A 17,817-nucleotide genomic window follows, 5' to 3' on the forward strand; every position below is an offset into this window, starting at 1 on the left:
CTCTCTCTCTCTGGGCACGGCTGCAGAAAAAGCAATAAATATATTTATCAGGATCAGGAACTCAATGCATATGGCCGTGTAATGGTCTAAATTCAAACCCCACCCCCTTTCTTCTTCTGTTATTCTAGTCCAATCCAAGTTACGAAATTTGCCAAAACTTGGAGGAAAAAGCACCAATCGAGTCCTAGATTCAGAAGCAAGGTGTACAGCCCTAAGCCGGTCCACGTCATCACCATGGCCCACTTTGGATGGACGGGCCAATTACATTGCAGACATATATAGATACAGTTGAAGTTTTAAAAGTCATTGCAAGCAAGCCCCTTTCTTCTCCTTCCTGTCTTCTCCCCTCTCTTCAAAGTTTATCAGACAAGTGGGAAATCGCAATTGCAATTTTGGAAGGGAGGAATGGCTTCGTGGAATTCAGTTCCGCTGGAAATCACATACGAAGTTCTGGGATGGGCGGCATTCATAAGTTGGTCCATCAGCTTCTACCCACAAGTCATCTTGAATTTCCGGAGGAAAAGGTATTCATTTATGTCATCCCACAAACACTTTGGTTTTTCACACCTCGATTTTCTGCTGAATTCAATTCAAAGATTCTTTCTTTATCTAAAATATTTTGTTTTTTGGTGGATGGTGGTGGCTGGTGGGCGTTCGAATTAGTGTTGTGGGGTTGAACTTCGATTTCGTGGTGCTGAATTTAACAAAGCACTCCTCCTATCTTATCTACAACGCCACTCTCTACTTCAGCTCCGCCGTTCAAAAGCAGTACTTGGAGAAGTACGGCTTAGGACAGGTTTGTTTTCCCTCCCTACCAGCCTAGCCACTTTTTTTTATGATCATTTTCATTCCCAGTGGCTGTGATCTTGGTTTCCAATAGCAAAGCTTAGATCTTTTTAAATTATTGCATATGGGTATGCTTTTTCTTGGTGGATTGGCAAATGTTTTAATAAGCTCTGCTTATAAATTGATACAAGTATTAAGTTAGATAAGGAATGTAATATGTAGCAGTTTTAGTTGTAACTCGATAGCAGCTGTTATTTTCGGCACTTGGAGATTTGTGACATATGGTACACTGGATTTCAAGGCCGTAACAACTTTATATATCAGAAAGCTAGTGTTTCAAGTGTGTTTTGTCATTTAGGTTTTTAAGCACATAATTTTCGCATGAAATATGATACGTGTAGATTGTAATCTCAATACTTTGACAACTCCAACAGCTGAAGAGGGATTATAGTTTATCAACTGTTTAATATGCGTCTTAAAAGGAAAGATGTATGGAAGAGATTGAGTTGATGATTTGTTATATGTATATTTGGAAGTACTCATCTATTTTGTGCTATAATTGCAGATGATACCTGTTGCAGCAAACGATGTTGCTTTCTCTATTCATGCTGTTTTACTGACAGCAATTACCCTGTACCAAATTGCAATCTATGAAGTAAGTGTCTCGATCCTCTTTGCCGAGTTTATGATTTGAAATTGTGTTAATAGGTTCACTATCCTGATGTTAGTCACTTTGTCATGAAAAGTTTCATATTTGACCTTTTGCTGATGGCTTTATGCAGCGTGGAAATCAGAAGGTCTCCAAGATTTCCATTGGAATTGTTGCTGCCGTGTGGTTAGGTGCTGCAGTTTGTGTTTTCTTAGCTTTGCCAAGTCATTCTTGGCTTTGGTTGATTTCCATTTTCAAGTAAGATTCTTACCTTTTTGTTTTTGTGCATCGAATTTTGATGTACTGTCAATGACATTATGACCTGCACTTAATTTTTGCCGAAGGTTTTCTTTAAAAGTCCTTAAGGTTCTGAGTGATGTTCAATTACCTCAATATTTAGTATTTTGTATATAGTTTTCTTAAAATTTTCCCACATCAAGTTCTGTCGTTGTGGATTCTGAACTATCTTTACTTAATAAGTTCGCGTTGACAATGAGCTCTCTAGTACCTGGCCAGAATTATGCCTTTTCACTAGGAAAATTGAAATTACCATAATGCTGATTAAGAAAGGCGGACTTCTCATCAATGCTTTAAGATGCATTTTAAAGTCGGCTACTTACATGTTGGAACTTCCATTAAGTGATTATGGTCTTGGACTGCTATTATTTTATTAAGTGATTGTTGTGTTTGTGTAAAATTCTCTTTCTAACATCATTTCATTTAATTTTGTTGCAGCTCGATTCAAGTTTTTATGACAGTCATCAAATATATTCCCCAGGTCAGTATTTAGCCCCTTTGAAATATTTTGTGTTCCTATACTGAATTCATTGCCCAAGCCATGCTATGAAAAATGGTCGCAGGCTTTATACATTTGCTATGCATTTAATGTAGAGGTGTTATCTGTTATTATAGGATGCTTAGGAAATGAAGAAAAAGAAAAGGAACTGTTACTGTTGAATGGACATTTTTATCTGCTTAATATTTTGTCATGAAAAAGCAGTAAGCCTGTGTTGATACAAAGCCTTTCTAAATATAGGCGGTCATGAACTTCCTGCGAAAGAGCACAGATGGATTCAGTATTGGTAACATTTTACTTGATTTTTCCGGAGGGGTGGCAAATTATTTACAAATGGCTGTGCAATCTATAGATCAAGGTTCATCATCACTTCCTCAACCAATGATATTTGCAGTTTCAGAACATCCTTCATGCTAAATTGTGTTTCTAACTTGTGCACCTTTCCAGGTTCTTGGGTGAACTTTTATGGAAATATAGGGAAGACACTGCTGTCTTTGGTATGGATTCATTCATAGCAATGTCTTGAATTATATCAAACAATTGACACATTTTCTAGATTGTCTCAAATTGAATTGGTTATGGAGCTATATGTTGCTTATACATGGATGGGTTTTACTGTTTCAGATATCTATATTCTTTGACCTTCTATTCATGGGTCAACATTACGTGCTGTATCGTGGCAAGAGAGCGGTGATCACCCCTAAAATCATCAGCAAGGAGAGCTCGGAGCCACTCGTCAAGTCATCTGATGACCCAGTTTCGGAGAATGTATAAAGCTTTTGGCTTGGCTCTCAAGATGTGTGATAGATATTAGCTCACATCGTCGGTGTAAGAATTAGCAAACTTTTTCTGCAGGTTATTTTACCTAAAAGCATGTTGTATAACATTGTGTACAGGGAAAAAGAAGAAGGAAAAAACATTTATTTGGAGCATTAAAAGTAGGCAACAGTGTATGCAATTAAAGTATATGTTTGCATACCACTTTTACTAGAGGATCCGTAAGAAATAAAAAGATAGGTTTTTACATTTTCCAAACAGACCCTCAAACTCACTCAATTTTGGAAGATGTTGTAAGCTTTTAAGTTTGGTTGGTTTTTAACTTTTGATTATGATCGCCGGCGCCAAGTTCTGAGAAAGCCTGATGCACAGAAACTCCTTCCCTCATGTAAGCGTAACGCATGGATTTCTTTTATTGGTTACTAAAAAACCTGAACTTTTAGACTTCTGTGAAGGGAGAAAGATTTTCATGCAATGGGGATGACACTATTTTCCTATCTCCGTTTAATAACACAATGACATGTGAAAAATTATCTTATGTATCATGGTGTCATTGACCTGGGATAGCAAAAAGTGTTATCCTCATTACAGATAAGTTTTTCTGCTGTGGAGGAGCCCAGGGAAAAAACATCAACTGAGATTTTTAATGCGAAAAAAATTCTTTATCTTGATGATGTTAAAAATAATCTAGACTTCATTAATAGTCGGTTGGTAAAATAGTAATAATTGGCTGGTAGTAATTGTGGGTTAAAATAATGGTGTGGTAGAATTTAGTTGAATTAACTATGTTTGGTTCTAGCTGTATTTTTAATGTGCTAGGTCGGTAGTGGCTATTATATAAAGCCACCATTTTCTCTTCATTTTGTATCAATCAAGGAACATCATCAATATCTAAAATAGTGTCCCACTACTTTCTGTCTTTTATCACCAGAGAACAAGTTTCTTCTCTTACCTAGTATTACTTTACTCCCACATAACCGTACCCACCTATAATATCATTCCTATATCTCAACAGATGAGTCGTCAATCTTGAATTATTTTTCGGCTTGGTCCACAAGAATTTGGACCTTCCCAACCGAAGACCGTGCTTCCCAAGTTTTCATTCCCACAAGCAACACTATATAATGAGAACCTAACACCTCCATCATTCATCCTTCTTTCAATCTTTCATTAAGCCCACAGCTCCATTTGTCAACAATGAAGAGCGAGGGTCGCCAGCACGGGATGTTCCGGCCTTACCGGGTCCTACCCGACCCATTGAACCCGAGACCTGGAACCCGACACGTGAATAAGTTTGATTCACCTCCTACAGCGGGGTTGTTCACCAAGGTGGCCACCAAGCCGACCAACCATTCCAAGTTCACGGGTAAGTGCGGCAAGCCCAGGTGCACCGAGTGTCACATCTACCCGGCTTCTAAGACCAAGGACAAGACCAAAGGGAACCACAAGCTCAAGTCATCCGACGTCTTATCCAATCATCGTTTGGTCAATTTTTCCGGGTCTTCTGCCACGGGGATTTTGGATCATCTGTCTACTAGTGATTATGATAACAACGATGATGATGATGAAGAAGATGATGAAATCAATGGTTATGCAAGTGAGTGGAGCCTATGATAATAGAAATGATCATGATCATGATATGATGCGAGGGTGGATTTTGATGAGGTTGAGGAGGATGGTAATTATGAAGAGATGGGTTTCTTTAATGAGGAATATGTGATTGATCCAATTGAGGAAGATGAAGGTTGGTGTTTAGTGCCACAAACGTGATTGTGGTTTGAACAACGCTGATTGAAGTCAACTTCTTTTCTTCTGCTTTGTATTTTGATGTACAAGTTAATAATAATGATGATGAAATGATGATAATCTTATTTATCAGTATTTGACAATATTGCTTTTTTTTCTTCGTCTGATTATATTTCTGATGTACTTGTTGCGGACCCGTGAGTCTATGACTAAGGATTATTTGGAGTCGGGGGTGCTTCATTATGAGTGAGAGTTCTTTTGATTGCAATGAGGAAGGAAAGTAAGCTATTTTATTAGTTTAATGCCCGAACTCTTATGTGTATAGATACTCACGTAATCTTCTTGACTTTAGTTTGGAATTTTAACTCTACTCTGTTTGTCCTCAATAAATTACAACCGATTTTCTTCAAAAAATATTTGACAATATTCTCATTAGAATTTGGCCACCAATCTAATTCAGTTTAAGCAAATCAAACCCAAATGAATAGAAAAGAATCTCAATGATATGTGTATTTCATTTCCGAACAGCACCTTAGGCTGAGTCATTTTGCAAAACCAATGACCAACTGCCACGTCAAGAGACGGGTTGAGAAAACTAGTCCGCACTCTGTTTCCAAGTTTTCCCACCAGTTAGTCACTCTGAAACCGAATGGAGCTCAGACGAAAGCCCTAAGACTCTACAGTTTTTCCGGTTGCTCTCTGCCTGATAGACCACAATATCAGAAATATCTGGTTCGTTGAAATCCCACCGGAGCATCCAAGAACTTTGCACCCTCAAAGCAGCAGAATTTTTCCCCGTTTCCCTTCCTCTTCTTCCCCTTTTCACTCTTTAAGGTTTGCCCTCTCTCCGTCTCACTCTCCGTCTCACTCTCTCTCTCTCTCTCTCTCTCTCTCTCTCTCTCTCTCTCTCTCTCTCTGGTCTGGAGTAATGGGTTCTCTTGCATGTTTGGTGCTATACTGGTTACTTTTTTCATTGAGAATTATAATGAAAGCTTTGGTCTTTCTGATCTTCCAGCGTTCCTTGTTTCATTCCTGGCTACAATGGTGCATTGCATAATTGCATTCCTGTTTTCAATAATTGATTTTTTTCTTCTTCTGGCATTCATATGGTGGTTGAAGAACAGGGCATGCAGGACTCTGACCCATGTGTATTTTTATCTGAGGGCTAAAGCTCTAATTTGGTCATTTCTAAGCTCACCCTTTCAATTGCCAAGTATCAATTTTTCGTCCCTTTTTCCACCCAATTGATATGGTGGAAGCTATGTGTATCAGTAAAGATAGCATGCGTAGCTCGTTGTTTTGCCCTTTTGAGTTACTTGTGAATATCAGTCGAAATAATCCTAGCTGTTATAGATATGATAATTTGATGTGCTGCATAATTGTAAGTAGCTTGTTTTTATGGGATATTTATTTATTATGGTGAATAATGGCTCGTTTTTAGGGCTATTAAATTGAATCTTTCCTGAATTTTTTGTTTTTCCTTCCTTTTTCTCTTCCCTCCCTAATGAAGGTGGATGGGTTGTAGTGAGCCTGATATATCAAGTCATCCACAAGAAGAGAGTGACTATACAATGAACTTCCAACGTCATTTAGATTGGATATTGATGTGCAAGGCGATTGTCGAAGCTCAAAAGATTCCTCTGCCGAAAGGAGTCCGGCAGAACATGACTCTCCGAGAGAGTGTCAAAGTCCAAAAGGGTTCCTCTTTTGAGAAGAGGCTGGTGGTTATTGATACTGAGCATGAGTATCAGAGTCCTATTCCTTCTTCTATTGACAAGAACCAGGTGGAAATTGACTGCGAGGAGTGTGAAACCCCAAAATTTTACTCTGTGAGTAAGTTTGAGATGGATGTAGATGGTGAGCAGGAGTTGTAGGATAAATGGTATAGTTGTTTCCAGAAGGTACACTTGTCATCTTGAATTTCCGGAGGAAAAGGTATTCATTTATGTCATCCCACAAACACTTTGGTTTTTCACACCTCGATTTTCTGCTGAATTCAATTCAAAGATTCTTTCTTTATCTAAAATAGTTTTTGGTGGATGGTGGTGGCCGGTGGGCCTTTGAATTAGTGTTGTGGGGTTGAACTTCGATTTCGTGGTGTTAAATTTGACAAAGCACTCCTCCTATCTCATCTACAATGCCACTCTCTACTTCAGCTATGCCGTTCAAAAGCAGTACTTGGAGAAGTACGGCTTAGGACAGGTTTGTTCCCCTCCCTACCAGCCTAGCCACTTCTTTTTATGATCATTTTCATTCCCAGTGCTGTGTTCTTGGTTTCCAATAGCAAAGTTTAGAATTATTGCATATGGGTATGCTTTTTCTTGGGGGATTGGCAAATGTTTTAATAAGCTCTGCTTATATATTGATACAAGTATTAAGTTAGATAAGGAATGTAATATGTAGCAGTTTTAGTTGTAACTCGATAGCAGCTGTTATTTTCGGCACTTGGAGATTTGTGACATTTATGGTACACTGGATTTCAAGGCCGTAACAACTTTATATATCAGAAAGCTAGTGTTTCAGGTGTGTTTTGTCATTTAGGTTTTTAAGCACATAATTTTTGCATGAAATATGATACGTGTAGATTGTAATCTCAATACTTTGACGACAACTCCATCAGCTGAAGAGGGATTATAGTTTATAACTGTTTAATATAGTGTGTGCGTCTTAAAAGGAAGGATGTATGGAAGAGATTGAGTTGATGATTTGTTATATGTGTATTTGGAAGTACTCATCTATTTTGTGCTATAATTGCAGATGATACCTGTTGCAGCAAACGATGTTGCTTTCTCTATTCATGCTGTTTTACTGACAGCAATTACCCTGTACCAAATTGCAATCTATGAAGTAAGTGTCTCGAGTTTATGATTTAAAATCGTGTTAATAGGTTCACTATCCTGATGTTAGTCACTTTGTCATGAAAAGTTTCATATTTGACCTTTTGCTGATGGCTTTATGCAGCATGGAAATCAGAAGGTCTCCAAGATTTCCATTGCAATTGTTGCTGCCGTGTGGTTAGGTACTGCAGTTTGTGTTTTCTTAGCTTTGCCAAGTCATTCTTGGCTTTGGTTGATTTCCATTTTCAAGTAAGATTCTCACCTTTTTGTTTTTGTGCATCGAATGATATTTGCAGTTTCATAACATCCTTCATGCTAAATTGTGTTTCTAACTTGTGCACCTTTCCAGGTTCTTTGGTGAACTTCTATGGACATATAGGGAAGACACTGCTGTCTTTGGTATGGATTCATTCATAGCAATGTCTTGAATTATATCAAACAATTGACACATTTTCTAGATTGTCTCAAATTGAATTGGTTATGGAGCTATAAGATGCTCATACATGGATGGTTTTTACTGTTTCAGATATCTATATTCTTTGACCTTCTATTCATGGGTCAACATTACGTGCTGTATCATGGCAAGAAAGCAGTGATCACCCCTAAAATCATCAGCAAGGAGAGCTCGGAGCCACTCGTCAAGTCATCTGATGACCCAGTTTAGGAAAATGTATAAAGCTTTTGGCTTGGCTCTCAAGAGTATGATAGATATTAGCTTACATCGTCGGTGTAAGAATTAGCAAACTTTTTGGGTTTCTGCAGGTTATTTTACCTAAAAGCATGTTGTATCACGTTGTGTACAGGGAAGAAGAAAAAAGCATTTATTTGGAGAAGTAGGAAACAGTGTTTGAAGAACATTATGCAATTAAAGTATAAGTTTGCATACCACTTTTACTAGAGGATCCGTAAGAATAAAAAGATAGTACCTTGAAGACAAGTCTTCTCAGTTTGCAATTCAGTTTGCAATTACCCCTAGGAGGTCCCTTGAAGACATATCCTGGAGGAGCATTCTGCCTCTGCCAAGGACAGAGTGCATGACACTATCATGCACTCTGCACCTAGCAGAGTCAAAGTGACTTGGGGCAATTGCAAACTTAGAAGACTTGTCTTCTTTGGGCTCATCAGGAAAGAGCTCACTCCAATTTAATCAATTATCTAATAATTAAAAACAGAAATATAAAAAAGAAAAACAACCTAAATAGAACTATTCAACACTACTACTGACCCTCCACCTTTTAGTCCGTCCTAGTCGTTTGGAAGATGACTCCCAAACCAATATACAGATTTATGAAAACAAGTAAAAAAATCATCTATTTCTTTACCGGATTTTTTTTAGTATCAACTAAAGAACATACGTTTTTATCAGAACACTTTTGCTATAAGAAGAAAATGTATCATTTTTACTATTTTATAAAAAGATAAATACAAGAAAGACGAGATTGTATTTAACTAAAAAGAATTTAAACAAAATTTAAAAAAAAATCGATATTAAAATTTTCAAAGGAAAAAAAAAAGGAAACTGGAATCCCAAATAGCACATATGAAAGATATTAAATGACAAGTGAAATCAAACCACAAAAGAAACCAAATCGCAGAGCACTCCAACACATCTAACAGAAATTCGCAAAAAATATAAAGAGAGAGCCAAATAAACCCGAACAGAGGGTTTAGCAAATTTAATTGACACGGTATTCAAAATATGGGTTTCTAGATTTAGCATTTAGATGAAAACATAAACTTAAATCTTTAACCGGAGTTGGAGCAGCCGGATCTGGAGCCGGAGCCGGAGTAGGGTCCGACTGCTCCGACTCTGGCTCCGGCTGCTCCTGCTCCGGCTCTTCCGGCTTCTCCCCAAAGGAATGGAAAGATGAAAAGGCTTACGGATGGATGTTAGCTTATATAGTAAAGAAAATTAGGGTTTGCTGCACACCCGACTCCACTCGTTTTTAATTTGTATTTGTTATCATCTTGACCGTCCAATTTATCTAGCGATCAGAATATGCCACGTCATTTAATGAATTTTTTTAATTCTTTAAATGCAAAGATGATGGAATTAGCAATACAACGTCTGAATGAAATGCGGGAAATCTTGAAAGAAATTAGGGCCCGTTTGATAGGCTGGATTGGATTGGACAAATTCAATTAAAACAGACATGGGTCCAGTCTGTTGTTTGGTGGGCTTAAAAGAATCATGGACTGGATATCACTCAAATTTTTATATAGGATACCAGTCCAGCATATGCTGGATTTGAAAACCCACGCTGAGAGGTGGGTTTAGAAGACTGACGAGCTTTTGTCTTCTCTTCTCTTCGTCTCCCTCTTCTCTCCTCTGCGTCGTCTTTGCTATATTCTCTCCTCTCTCATCTCTCATCTCTCATCTCTCTTCTTCTCTCATCTCTCTTCTTCTCTCATGTCCTTTCTCTTCTGGTTTTTTTCTTTTTAAACAGATTCTTTGTTATGGTTTATTTGGCTCTCTCTTAATATTTTTTTTGAATTTGTGTTGACGATGTTGAGTGCTGTGATTTTGTTTTTATTTTTGGGTTTAATTTCACTTTTCATTGAATATCTTTCAGATCTGGTATTGGGATTCCAGAATTTGCATAATTCATTCTTCTTCTTTTGTGCTGTGAATGTTGTTTTTCAGTTTGTGTTTTATTGAATTTGAAAAATATATTATCGAATTTTCAGTTTGTATATGAGTTTGATTTTGGGTTTGAGAGTTATCTTCTTGGTTTGATTAGGATTTTTCATCTGGGTCTAGGCTTTTTGCAAAAATTTGAGGTTTTTCTTCTGTTGGGGGCAAAAAGTTGGAATTATTGTTAATAAATAAAATAAAATAAAATCTTGATTTATTAAATACAAAAAAGCCAATTTTAATCTGTTGTTTGGTGCAAAAAAATGAACAGGACTGGATTCAAAACCTAACCAGTCCAAGCTAACCCAATCCAATGCTTCAAAGCCCATCCTAACCAGTGCCAGCCTACCAAACGGGGCCTTATAGTATATATGCATATCCATGCAATTTAATTGTAATAAGATGCATCATATATGTTGGAAACAAGGGGGTTAGAGAATAGAAACTGATATATACCTCTGGGTTCCAGGGAAAAAATTATATCCATGGGATTTTTCCAACTTCCATGCGTTGCTAGACAATAACAACTCGCAATCCTGTTGAAACATCAATCCCAAATTACGTAGAGGTAAAAAATGGTGACAATCAAACCAGACCAAGACGGGATTGGATAATCAATCAGAGCAGAATATAATTATTTCATGGAACTTTGTAGCAAGCTTTCCAATTCCCATCCACAACTAATATAAATAAGGGTTCGAGGCAATGTTTTGCTATCCTCTGAAGTTATTTTGCTTCCAATATGAACTAGTGAAGCTTCTCTTGCACGGAGCATCCATGGTCTCTTCTCATCCTTTTCTTTTGAGCTTGAACTGAGTTGACATATAAATTAATGGAACTAATTACTTTCCACTAGGACCACCAGTGAGGTCCTTGACTTCAATATTTTGAATGTAGAAAGGGTCTAACCTCTCTGAGGAGGATGACTTAGCTTTATACTCGGCCGAAGATATACTCCGCAATGCATCAACAAGAGATGCATCCAAGAAACTATTCAGCAGAAATCATAAAGGAACAATAACGGAGAAACCTTGAAAATTGCTTTGTATACATTATAATATAAACATGAAATTCGTAAGAATTCACATACTAAATAATAATTTAAAATTTATTCTCATACTTTCTCTTTAACAAATTATAGCCATATTTAACATCTAAACCTGAAGAAAGCAGACATCTCTACTAATACTATGAGGTAAAAATTTAAGATATATACATAAAAAATTTCAAAGGGTTACCAACTTTAGAAGTATCTGCAAGATGCCAGCTGATACTGCTATATCTACTAAGTTTGGCAGGCGGTCAACTGTCTTCTCAAAGGATAGTTTTGATTCTTTGTTAATCTCGATGCATTTAACAGACCTAGAAAACAATAATAATTCCATATCAGAATGTCTTATATTTAAAAATAAAGACTGAACTTTTGAGGTTTTATACATTCAAATTATCCCAATTCTTGCCTGCATTTTCTTGTCACAGCTAATGATAATCCAATTACACCAGCTCCTGCATAGATGAACCTTGAGGGACATACCTTTGTAACTTCCGGAGCAAGGTATCAAAAGCCTGGGATGAAGTAGCATTAGACCAGGTGATATAGAGTAGAAACTTTTTCAAGAAATGTAAAATTAAGAAGGTATGATTTTCCATAATCAAGTTTCAGAAACACAGGTTCCAGTCAGGATGGTTAGATGTTAAACCGAAGATTCCTTCTTTTACATGTTTCAAATTCTGATTCCTTCAGGATCCAATTATACCCTGAATAAAAACAGGTTGCAGTGTCCCTTTGCCTTGGGGCTCACACCTTTTCTCATCACAACTTTGTATAATTTCCATTAGCCACGTGAAAAATAAATAATAAAAATCCAGGGTCAACCCTGTAACATGTAAGTGGGCATCATTATCAAGAAACAGACATATGCATACCGTCAAGCATAAGCAATTGGCCATTGCCAAGTACTTGCTTTATTAAAACAAAAGTACTTGCTTTATAAAATAATTATAAATATAAAACATATAAAAAATATTGAAAAGAAGAAAAGAAAAAAAAAGCGAAAAAGATATATTCTTTATCTTGGTGAGTTGTCAATCTTTAATGATTTATTGGCTTGGTCCACAAGAATTAGGACCTACCAAACCAAAGACCGTGCTTCCCAAGTTTTCATTCCGACAAGCAACACTATATAATGAGAGAGGGCACAACTCAACACCTCCATCATTCATCCTTCTTTCAATCTTTCATTCAGCCCACAGCTCCCTTTGTCAACAATGAAGAGAGAGGGTCGCCAGCACGGGATGGTCCGGACTTACCGGGTCCTACCCGACCCATTGAACCCAAGACCCGGAACCCGACACGTGAACAGGTTCGATTCACCTACTACAGCCGGGTTGTTCACCAAGGTGGCCACCAAGCCTACCAACCACTCCAAGTTCACGGGTAAGTGCGGCAAGCCCAGGTGCACCGAGTGTCACATTCACCCGGCTTCTAAGGCCAAGGACAAGACCAAAGGGAACCACAAGCTCAAGTCATCCGACGTCTTATCCAATCATCGTTTGGTCACTTGGCGGGTTGTGGACAGCCGGCCCACCTCGAATTTTTCTGGGTTTTCTGCCACGGGGATTTTGGATCATCTGTCTACTAGAGATTATGATAACAACGATGATGATGATGATGATGAAGAAGAGGATGAAATCAATGGTTATGCAAGTAGAGCCTATGATAATAGAAATGATCATGATGTGAGGGTGGCTTTTGATGAGGTTGAGGAAGATGGTAATTATGAAGAGATGGGTTTCTTTAATGTGGAATATGTGATTGATCCAATTGAGGAAGATGAAGGTTGGTGTTTAGTGCCACAAACGTGATTGTGGTTTGAATAACGCGGATTGAAGTCAACTTCTTTTCATCTGCTTTGTATTTTGATGTACAAGTTAATAATAATGATGATGATGATAATCTTATTTCTAAATATTTGACAATATTACTTTATTGCTGCTTCTTTGTCTTGGTCTGATTTTATTTTTGATGTACTTGTTGCGGACCCGTGAGTCTGTGACTAAGGAATATTTGGAGCCGGAGGGTGCTTCATCATGAATGAGAGTTCTTTTGATCGCTATAAGCAAGTAGAATAGGCTATTTGATTAGTTCAATGTATGAGCTCTTATGTGTGTAGAAATACCCATCTAATCTTCTTGACTTTAGTTTGGAATTTTAATTGTACTCTGTTTGTCCTCAATAAATTACAACCGATTTTCTACAAAAAATATTTGACAATATTCTCATTAGAATTTGGCCTCCAATCTAATTCAGTTTAAGCAAATCTAACCCAAATGAATAGAAAAGAATCTCAATGATATGTGCATTTCATTTCCGAACAGCCCCTTAAGCTGAGTCATTTTGCAAAACCAATGACCAACTGCCACGTCAAGAGACGGGTTGAAAAAACTAGTCCGCACTCTGTTTCCAAGTTTTCCCACCAGTTAGTCACTCTGAAACCGAATGGAGCTGAGAAAAAAGCCCTAAAACTCTACAATTCTTCCGGTTGCTCTCCGCCTGATAGACCACAATATCAGAAATATCTGGTTCGTTGAAATCCTACCGGAGCATCCAAGAGCTTTGCACCCTCAAAGCAGCATAATTTTTCCCCGTTTCCCTTCCTCTTCTTCCCTTTTCACTCTCTAAGGTTTGCCCCCTCTCTGTCTCACACTCTCTCGCTCTCTGGAGTAATGGGTTCTCTTGCATGTTTGGTGCTATACTGGTTACTTTTTTCATTGAGAATTATAATAAAAGCTTTGGTCCTTCTGATCTTCCAGCGTTCCTTGTTTCATTGCTTGCTACAATGGTGCATTGCATAATTGCATTCCTGTTTTCAATAATTGAAATTTTTTTTCCTTCTGGCATTCATGTGATGGTTGAAGAACTGGGCATGCTAATTGCTGATAAGGAATCTGACCCATATGTGTTCTTGTCTGAGGCATAAAGCTCTAATTTGGCCATTCCTAAGCTCACACTTTCCATTGCCAAGTATCAATTTTTAGTCCCTTTTTCCACCCAATTGATTTGATATAATGTAAGCTATGTGTATCAGTAAAGATGGCATGCGTAGCTCGTTGTTTTGCCCTATTGAGTTACTTGTGAATATCAGTCGAAATAATCCTAGCTGTTATAGATATGATAATTTGATGTGCTACATAATTGTAAGTAGCTCGTTTTTTGTGGGATATTTATTTATTATGGTGAATGATGGCTCTCGTATTAAATTGAATTTTTCCTGACTTTTTTTGTTTTTCCTTCCTTTTTCTCTTCCTTCCCTAATGAAGGTGAATGGGTTGTAGTGAGCCTGATATATCAAGTCATCCACAAGAAGAGAGTGACTACAATGAACTTCCAACGTCATTTAGATTGGATATTGATGTTCAACGTGATTGTCGAAGCTCAAAAGATTCCTCTGCCGAAAGGAGTCCGGCAGTTATTGACCATGAACATGATTCTCCGAGAGAGTGTCAAAGTCCAAAAGGTTCCTCTTTTGAGAAGAGGCTGGTGGTTATTGATACTGAGCAGGAGTATCAGAGTCCAATTCCTTCTTCTATTGACAAGAACCAGGTGGAAATTGACTGCGAGGAGTGTGAAACTCCAAAATTTTACTCTGTGAGTAAGTGTGAGATGGATGTAGATGGTGAGCAGGAGTTGCAGAGGCCAAATGTTCCCTGTGCTGATTTACCAGGAGCTGGTATGGCCATGAAAGGTGAGGAATACATTTATGTGTTACCGCAAATTGGGGTGGAGTTTGAGTCAGAAGACCATGCATACAATTGTTACAGTAGATATGCTGTGCTGGAAGGTTTCAGCATTAGAAAAGATTTCGTAAATAAAAGTAGGATAAATGGTATAGTTGTTTCAAGAAGGTACACTTGTTATAGACAAGGATATCGGCCTATCCAACATAATGCCAACGTGAGGAAATCCCGGCAGGAAACAAGAACTGGTTGCTTGGCACACATGACCATTGCACGTCAACCCAATGGCAAGTTTTGTGTTACTCATTTTGAACCTAAGCACAATCATGAGTTTGTTGCCCCTTGTACAACTTATCTGTTACCATCACAGAAGAGATTGAATTTTGCTCAAGCAGTTGAAGCCAACTTGGGTGATAAATCTGGAATAGATGGGGTGCCAAAACTTGGAATGGGGTTTGACTCAGAAGATCACGCATATGAGTTTTACAACACATATGCTGGACGGGTAGGTTTTAGTGTTCGGAAGGATTATGTAAATAGGAGCAAAATAAATGGTTCTGTGGTCTCTAGAAGGTTTACCTGTTTTAGAGAAGGTTTTCGGCAGAGAGACAAACGGGACATGAATGTGAAGAGGCCTAGAAAGGAGACAAGAATTGGCTGTTTGGCGCAATTGGTCATATCTCGGCAACCTGATGATAGATACCGTGTCACTCACTTTGAAGAAAAGCACAATCATGAGCTTGTTGCTGCTTGTAGAGTTCACATGTTGCGGTCGCAAAAGAGATTAATTGCAGCTCAAGTTTTTGAAGGCGATTTAGTGGATTGTTCTAATATGCAGCCAGAATCATCCTCTGAGTTAATATGTAAGACAGGTAGAGACACTGATAATCACGGTTATGATCCCATAGATTATAAAAATAAACTTCCTTTCAAATGTATGCGAGGAATGAGAGAGGGAGAATCAGCCAGACTGCAGCAATTTTTTCAGAGCAAGCAATTGAAAAACCCTTCCTTTTTTTATGCTTTTCAACCTGATGTAGATGATCAAGTAACTAATGTTTTCTGGGTTGACACCAAGATGGAGATGGACTACGGTGATTTTGGTGATGTGATCTGCTTTGATACAACTTACAGATTACAGAAAGATAGCCGACCATTCACACCTTTCATTGGAATAAATCATCATAAGCAAATGCTGATCTTTGGTGCTGCACTTTTATATGATGAAAGTGTTGAATCTTACAAGTGGCTCTTCCAAACTTTCCTAGAGGCCATGTCGGGAAAGAAGCCAAAAACTATACTCACAGATCAAGATGCACTGATGGCTGAAGCAATTGATAAGGTATTTCCTGAAACACTGCATCGAATTTGTGTTTGGCATGTGTACCAAAATGCACTTAAACAACTGAGCTACATGTTTGCCGGCTCTGGTTCTTTTATCAATGATTTAAGCAGTTGTCTTTTTTATCATGAGGATGAGGAGGATTTCATTAATGCATGGAAGGTATTGTTGGATGTATACGGTCTTTGGGAAAATGAGTGGTTGCATGAGACGTTTGAATATAGAGAGAAATGGGCCACAGCTTATGGAAGGCATATTTTTTGTGCTGACATAAAAGCTGTACTGCTACGTGAAAGTTTTACTGAAAACCTAAGAAAGTACTTAAAGTCAGACTCGGATGTGCTTCTGCTGTGCAAGCATCTTGGAAAGGTCGTAAATGATTGGCACTACAAAGAACTAGAGGGTAATTACAACATGCACCACCATCTGCCAGAACTTATGGGTGATGTGATTCTTTTGAAGCATGCGAGGAATATGTACACACCAAGGATATTTGAATTGTTCCAGCAAGAGTATGAAACATGCCTAAATATCATTGTGAATCAATGCACTCAGACTGGGCCGTTGTTTGAGTACAAAGTTAGCATATATGGGCAACCACGAGAGTACATAGTTACTTTTGATTCATCTACTGAAACAGTTGCCTGTAATTGTATGAAATTTGAGTTTATGGGAGTTTTGTGCAGCCATGCATTGAAAGTACTCGACTATAGGAATATAAAGATTCTCCCTTCCAAATACATTCTGAAGAGGTGGAGTAAAGATGCTAGGGTCTGAAATTATGGACGGAAGTCGCTTGGGGCACTGCATAGGAAGGTAATAAAGAGAAATCTCTGATCACTGATTGAACAAAATTGTAAATGAAGACTGTTTGATTTCATGTAATTGCTGCAAAATATTTCCTAAATACCGTCCATTTGTATTTCAAGGGTTGGAACAATGTTAAACCCTTGAAAGAGAGAATCTTACTTCCTGTTCTTTTATTTTATTTCAGACATCTCCATTGCTGCTTCTATAGAAGAAAATCACTTTCAATCGCAAAACCATTTACTTTGAACTGTTGGAAGGGGCCTCAATATGCTTCAAATTATCATTAGGCAGATATTGACTGAAAAAAAAGACGCACAGTACTTAAGATCCGTTATGGACCATCTTGAAAGACCATGGTGTAACTTTTTTATGGCAGCTGACCACAGTATGTTGTACCATCATCCTGAGGCTAGGTTGGTTTTTCCTGTCATAAATTTCTATATGTCCTGGAACAAAGACACATCATCTGTTACATATTATCTCGGCTATAATTTTGAATCCCTGCTTCCTCCATTATTTAACAGATTTATGTTTCTTTACTACTTAGGGGTACACTCAAATTATGAGATGCTGAAACCTATTTCCAAATGGAAATTCCACAGCCTTCCACAACTTCTACACTTCGTAGAACAATTCTTGGTACAGGTAAAAATGGACTACATTTTGTAGAACAATTCTTGGTACAGGTAAAAATGGAAAGAC

The 17,817-nt window shown here is 37.8% G+C and overlaps 4 protein-coding genes and 1 pseudogene across 7 annotated transcripts; all 5 read left to right on the forward strand.

Annotated features, from left to right (window-relative positions):
* Nucleotides 1-95: 95 nt before the first annotated feature.
* Nucleotides 96-3,266, forward strand: LOC110756250 (cystinosin homolog). Its single transcript, XM_021957657.2, has 8 exons — nt 96-524; nt 664-796; nt 1,352-1,441; nt 1,569-1,693; nt 2,171-2,213; nt 2,472-2,589; nt 2,679-2,728; nt 2,856-3,266. The coding sequence occupies exons 1-8, from the start codon at nt 406-408 to the stop codon at nt 3,003-3,005; spliced, it is 828 nt and encodes a 275-aa protein (XP_021813349.2). The 5' UTR covers nt 96-405; the 3' UTR covers nt 3,006-3,266.
* Nucleotides 3,267-4,022: 756 nt separating this feature from the next.
* Nucleotides 4,023-4,897, forward strand: LOC110756257 (uncharacterized). The gene is given in 1 exon segment (XM_021957668.2): nt 4,023-4,897. A coding segment is annotated over 1 exon segment (573 nt). The 5' UTR covers nt 4,023-4,205; the 3' UTR covers nt 4,779-4,897.
* A 301-nt stretch (nt 4,898-5,198) lies between these two features.
* On the forward strand, nt 5,199-17,800 carry LOC110756283 (protein FAR1-RELATED SEQUENCE 5-like). 3 transcript variants are annotated; one of them, XR_002526657.2, is made up of 4 exons: nt 13,679-13,909; nt 14,547-17,121; nt 17,300-17,528; nt 17,663-17,800. XR_002526657.2 is itself a non-coding variant. In XM_088250356.1 (3 exons), exon 2 carries the CDS (start codon nt 14,551-14,553, stop codon nt 17,080-17,082), a length of 2,532 nt encoding a protein of 843 aa, XP_088106482.1. In that variant the 5' UTR covers nt 5,199-5,588; nt 14,547-14,550; the 3' UTR covers nt 17,083-17,121; nt 17,300-17,638. The 3 variants fall into 3 exon arrangements, 2 of the variants coding, with proteins under 2 accessions (XP_088106482.1, XP_021813388.1); XM_088250356.1 differs by lacking the exons at nt 13,679-13,909; nt 17,663-17,800 and adding an exon at nt 5,199-5,588 and having other exon boundaries at nt 17,300-17,638; XM_021957696.2 differs by lacking the exon at nt 17,663-17,800 and having other exon boundaries at nt 17,300-17,638.
* LOC110755697 (cystinosin homolog) lies at nt 6,419-8,474 on the forward strand (annotated as a pseudogene). The gene is made up of 6 exons (XR_015834564.1): nt 6,419-6,611; nt 6,653-6,689; nt 6,911-6,956; nt 7,512-7,601; nt 7,716-7,990; nt 8,118-8,474. The product of XR_015834564.1 is annotated as a cystinosin homolog (transcript).
* Nucleotides 12,421-13,215, forward strand: LOC148296160 (uncharacterized). The gene has a single exon (XM_088250148.1). The coding sequence runs from the start codon at nt 12,495-12,497 to the stop codon at nt 13,089-13,091; it is 597 nt and encodes a 198-aa protein (XP_088106274.1). The 5' UTR covers nt 12,421-12,494; the 3' UTR covers nt 13,092-13,215.
* Nucleotides 17,801-17,817: the final 17 nt, after the last annotated feature.

This window comes from Prunus avium, chromosome 3 (genome assembly GCF_965620075.1).
Source record: "Prunus avium chromosome 3, drPruAviu1.hap1.1, whole genome shotgun sequence".
NCBI lineage: Eukaryota > Viridiplantae > Streptophyta > Magnoliopsida > Rosales > Rosaceae > Prunus > Prunus avium.

What these genes read in the sequence shown, in the direction of transcription:
- LOC148296160 (XM_088250148.1), top strand. Translation starts at nt 12,495, where the DNA reads ATGAAGAGAGAGGGTCGCCAGCACGGGATGGTCCGGACTTACCGGGTC.
- LOC110756250 (XM_021957657.2), top strand. Translation starts at nt 406, where the DNA reads ATGGCTTCGTGGAATTCAGTTCCGCTGGAAATCACATACGAAGTTCTG. An exon ending in ACCAAATTGCAATCTATGAA is followed by an intron (nt 1,442 to 1,568) that starts GTAAGTGTCTCG and finishes GGCTTTATGCAG; the next exon opens with CGTGGAAATCAGAAGGTCTC. An exon ending in TGTGCAATCTATAGATCAAG is followed by an intron (nt 2,590 to 2,678) that starts GTTCATCATCAC and finishes GCACCTTTCCAG; the next exon opens with GTTCTTGGGTGAACTTTTAT.
- LOC110756283 (XM_088250356.1), top strand. Translation starts at nt 14,551, where the DNA reads ATGGGTTGTAGTGAGCCTGATATATCAAGTCATCCACAAGAAGAGAGT.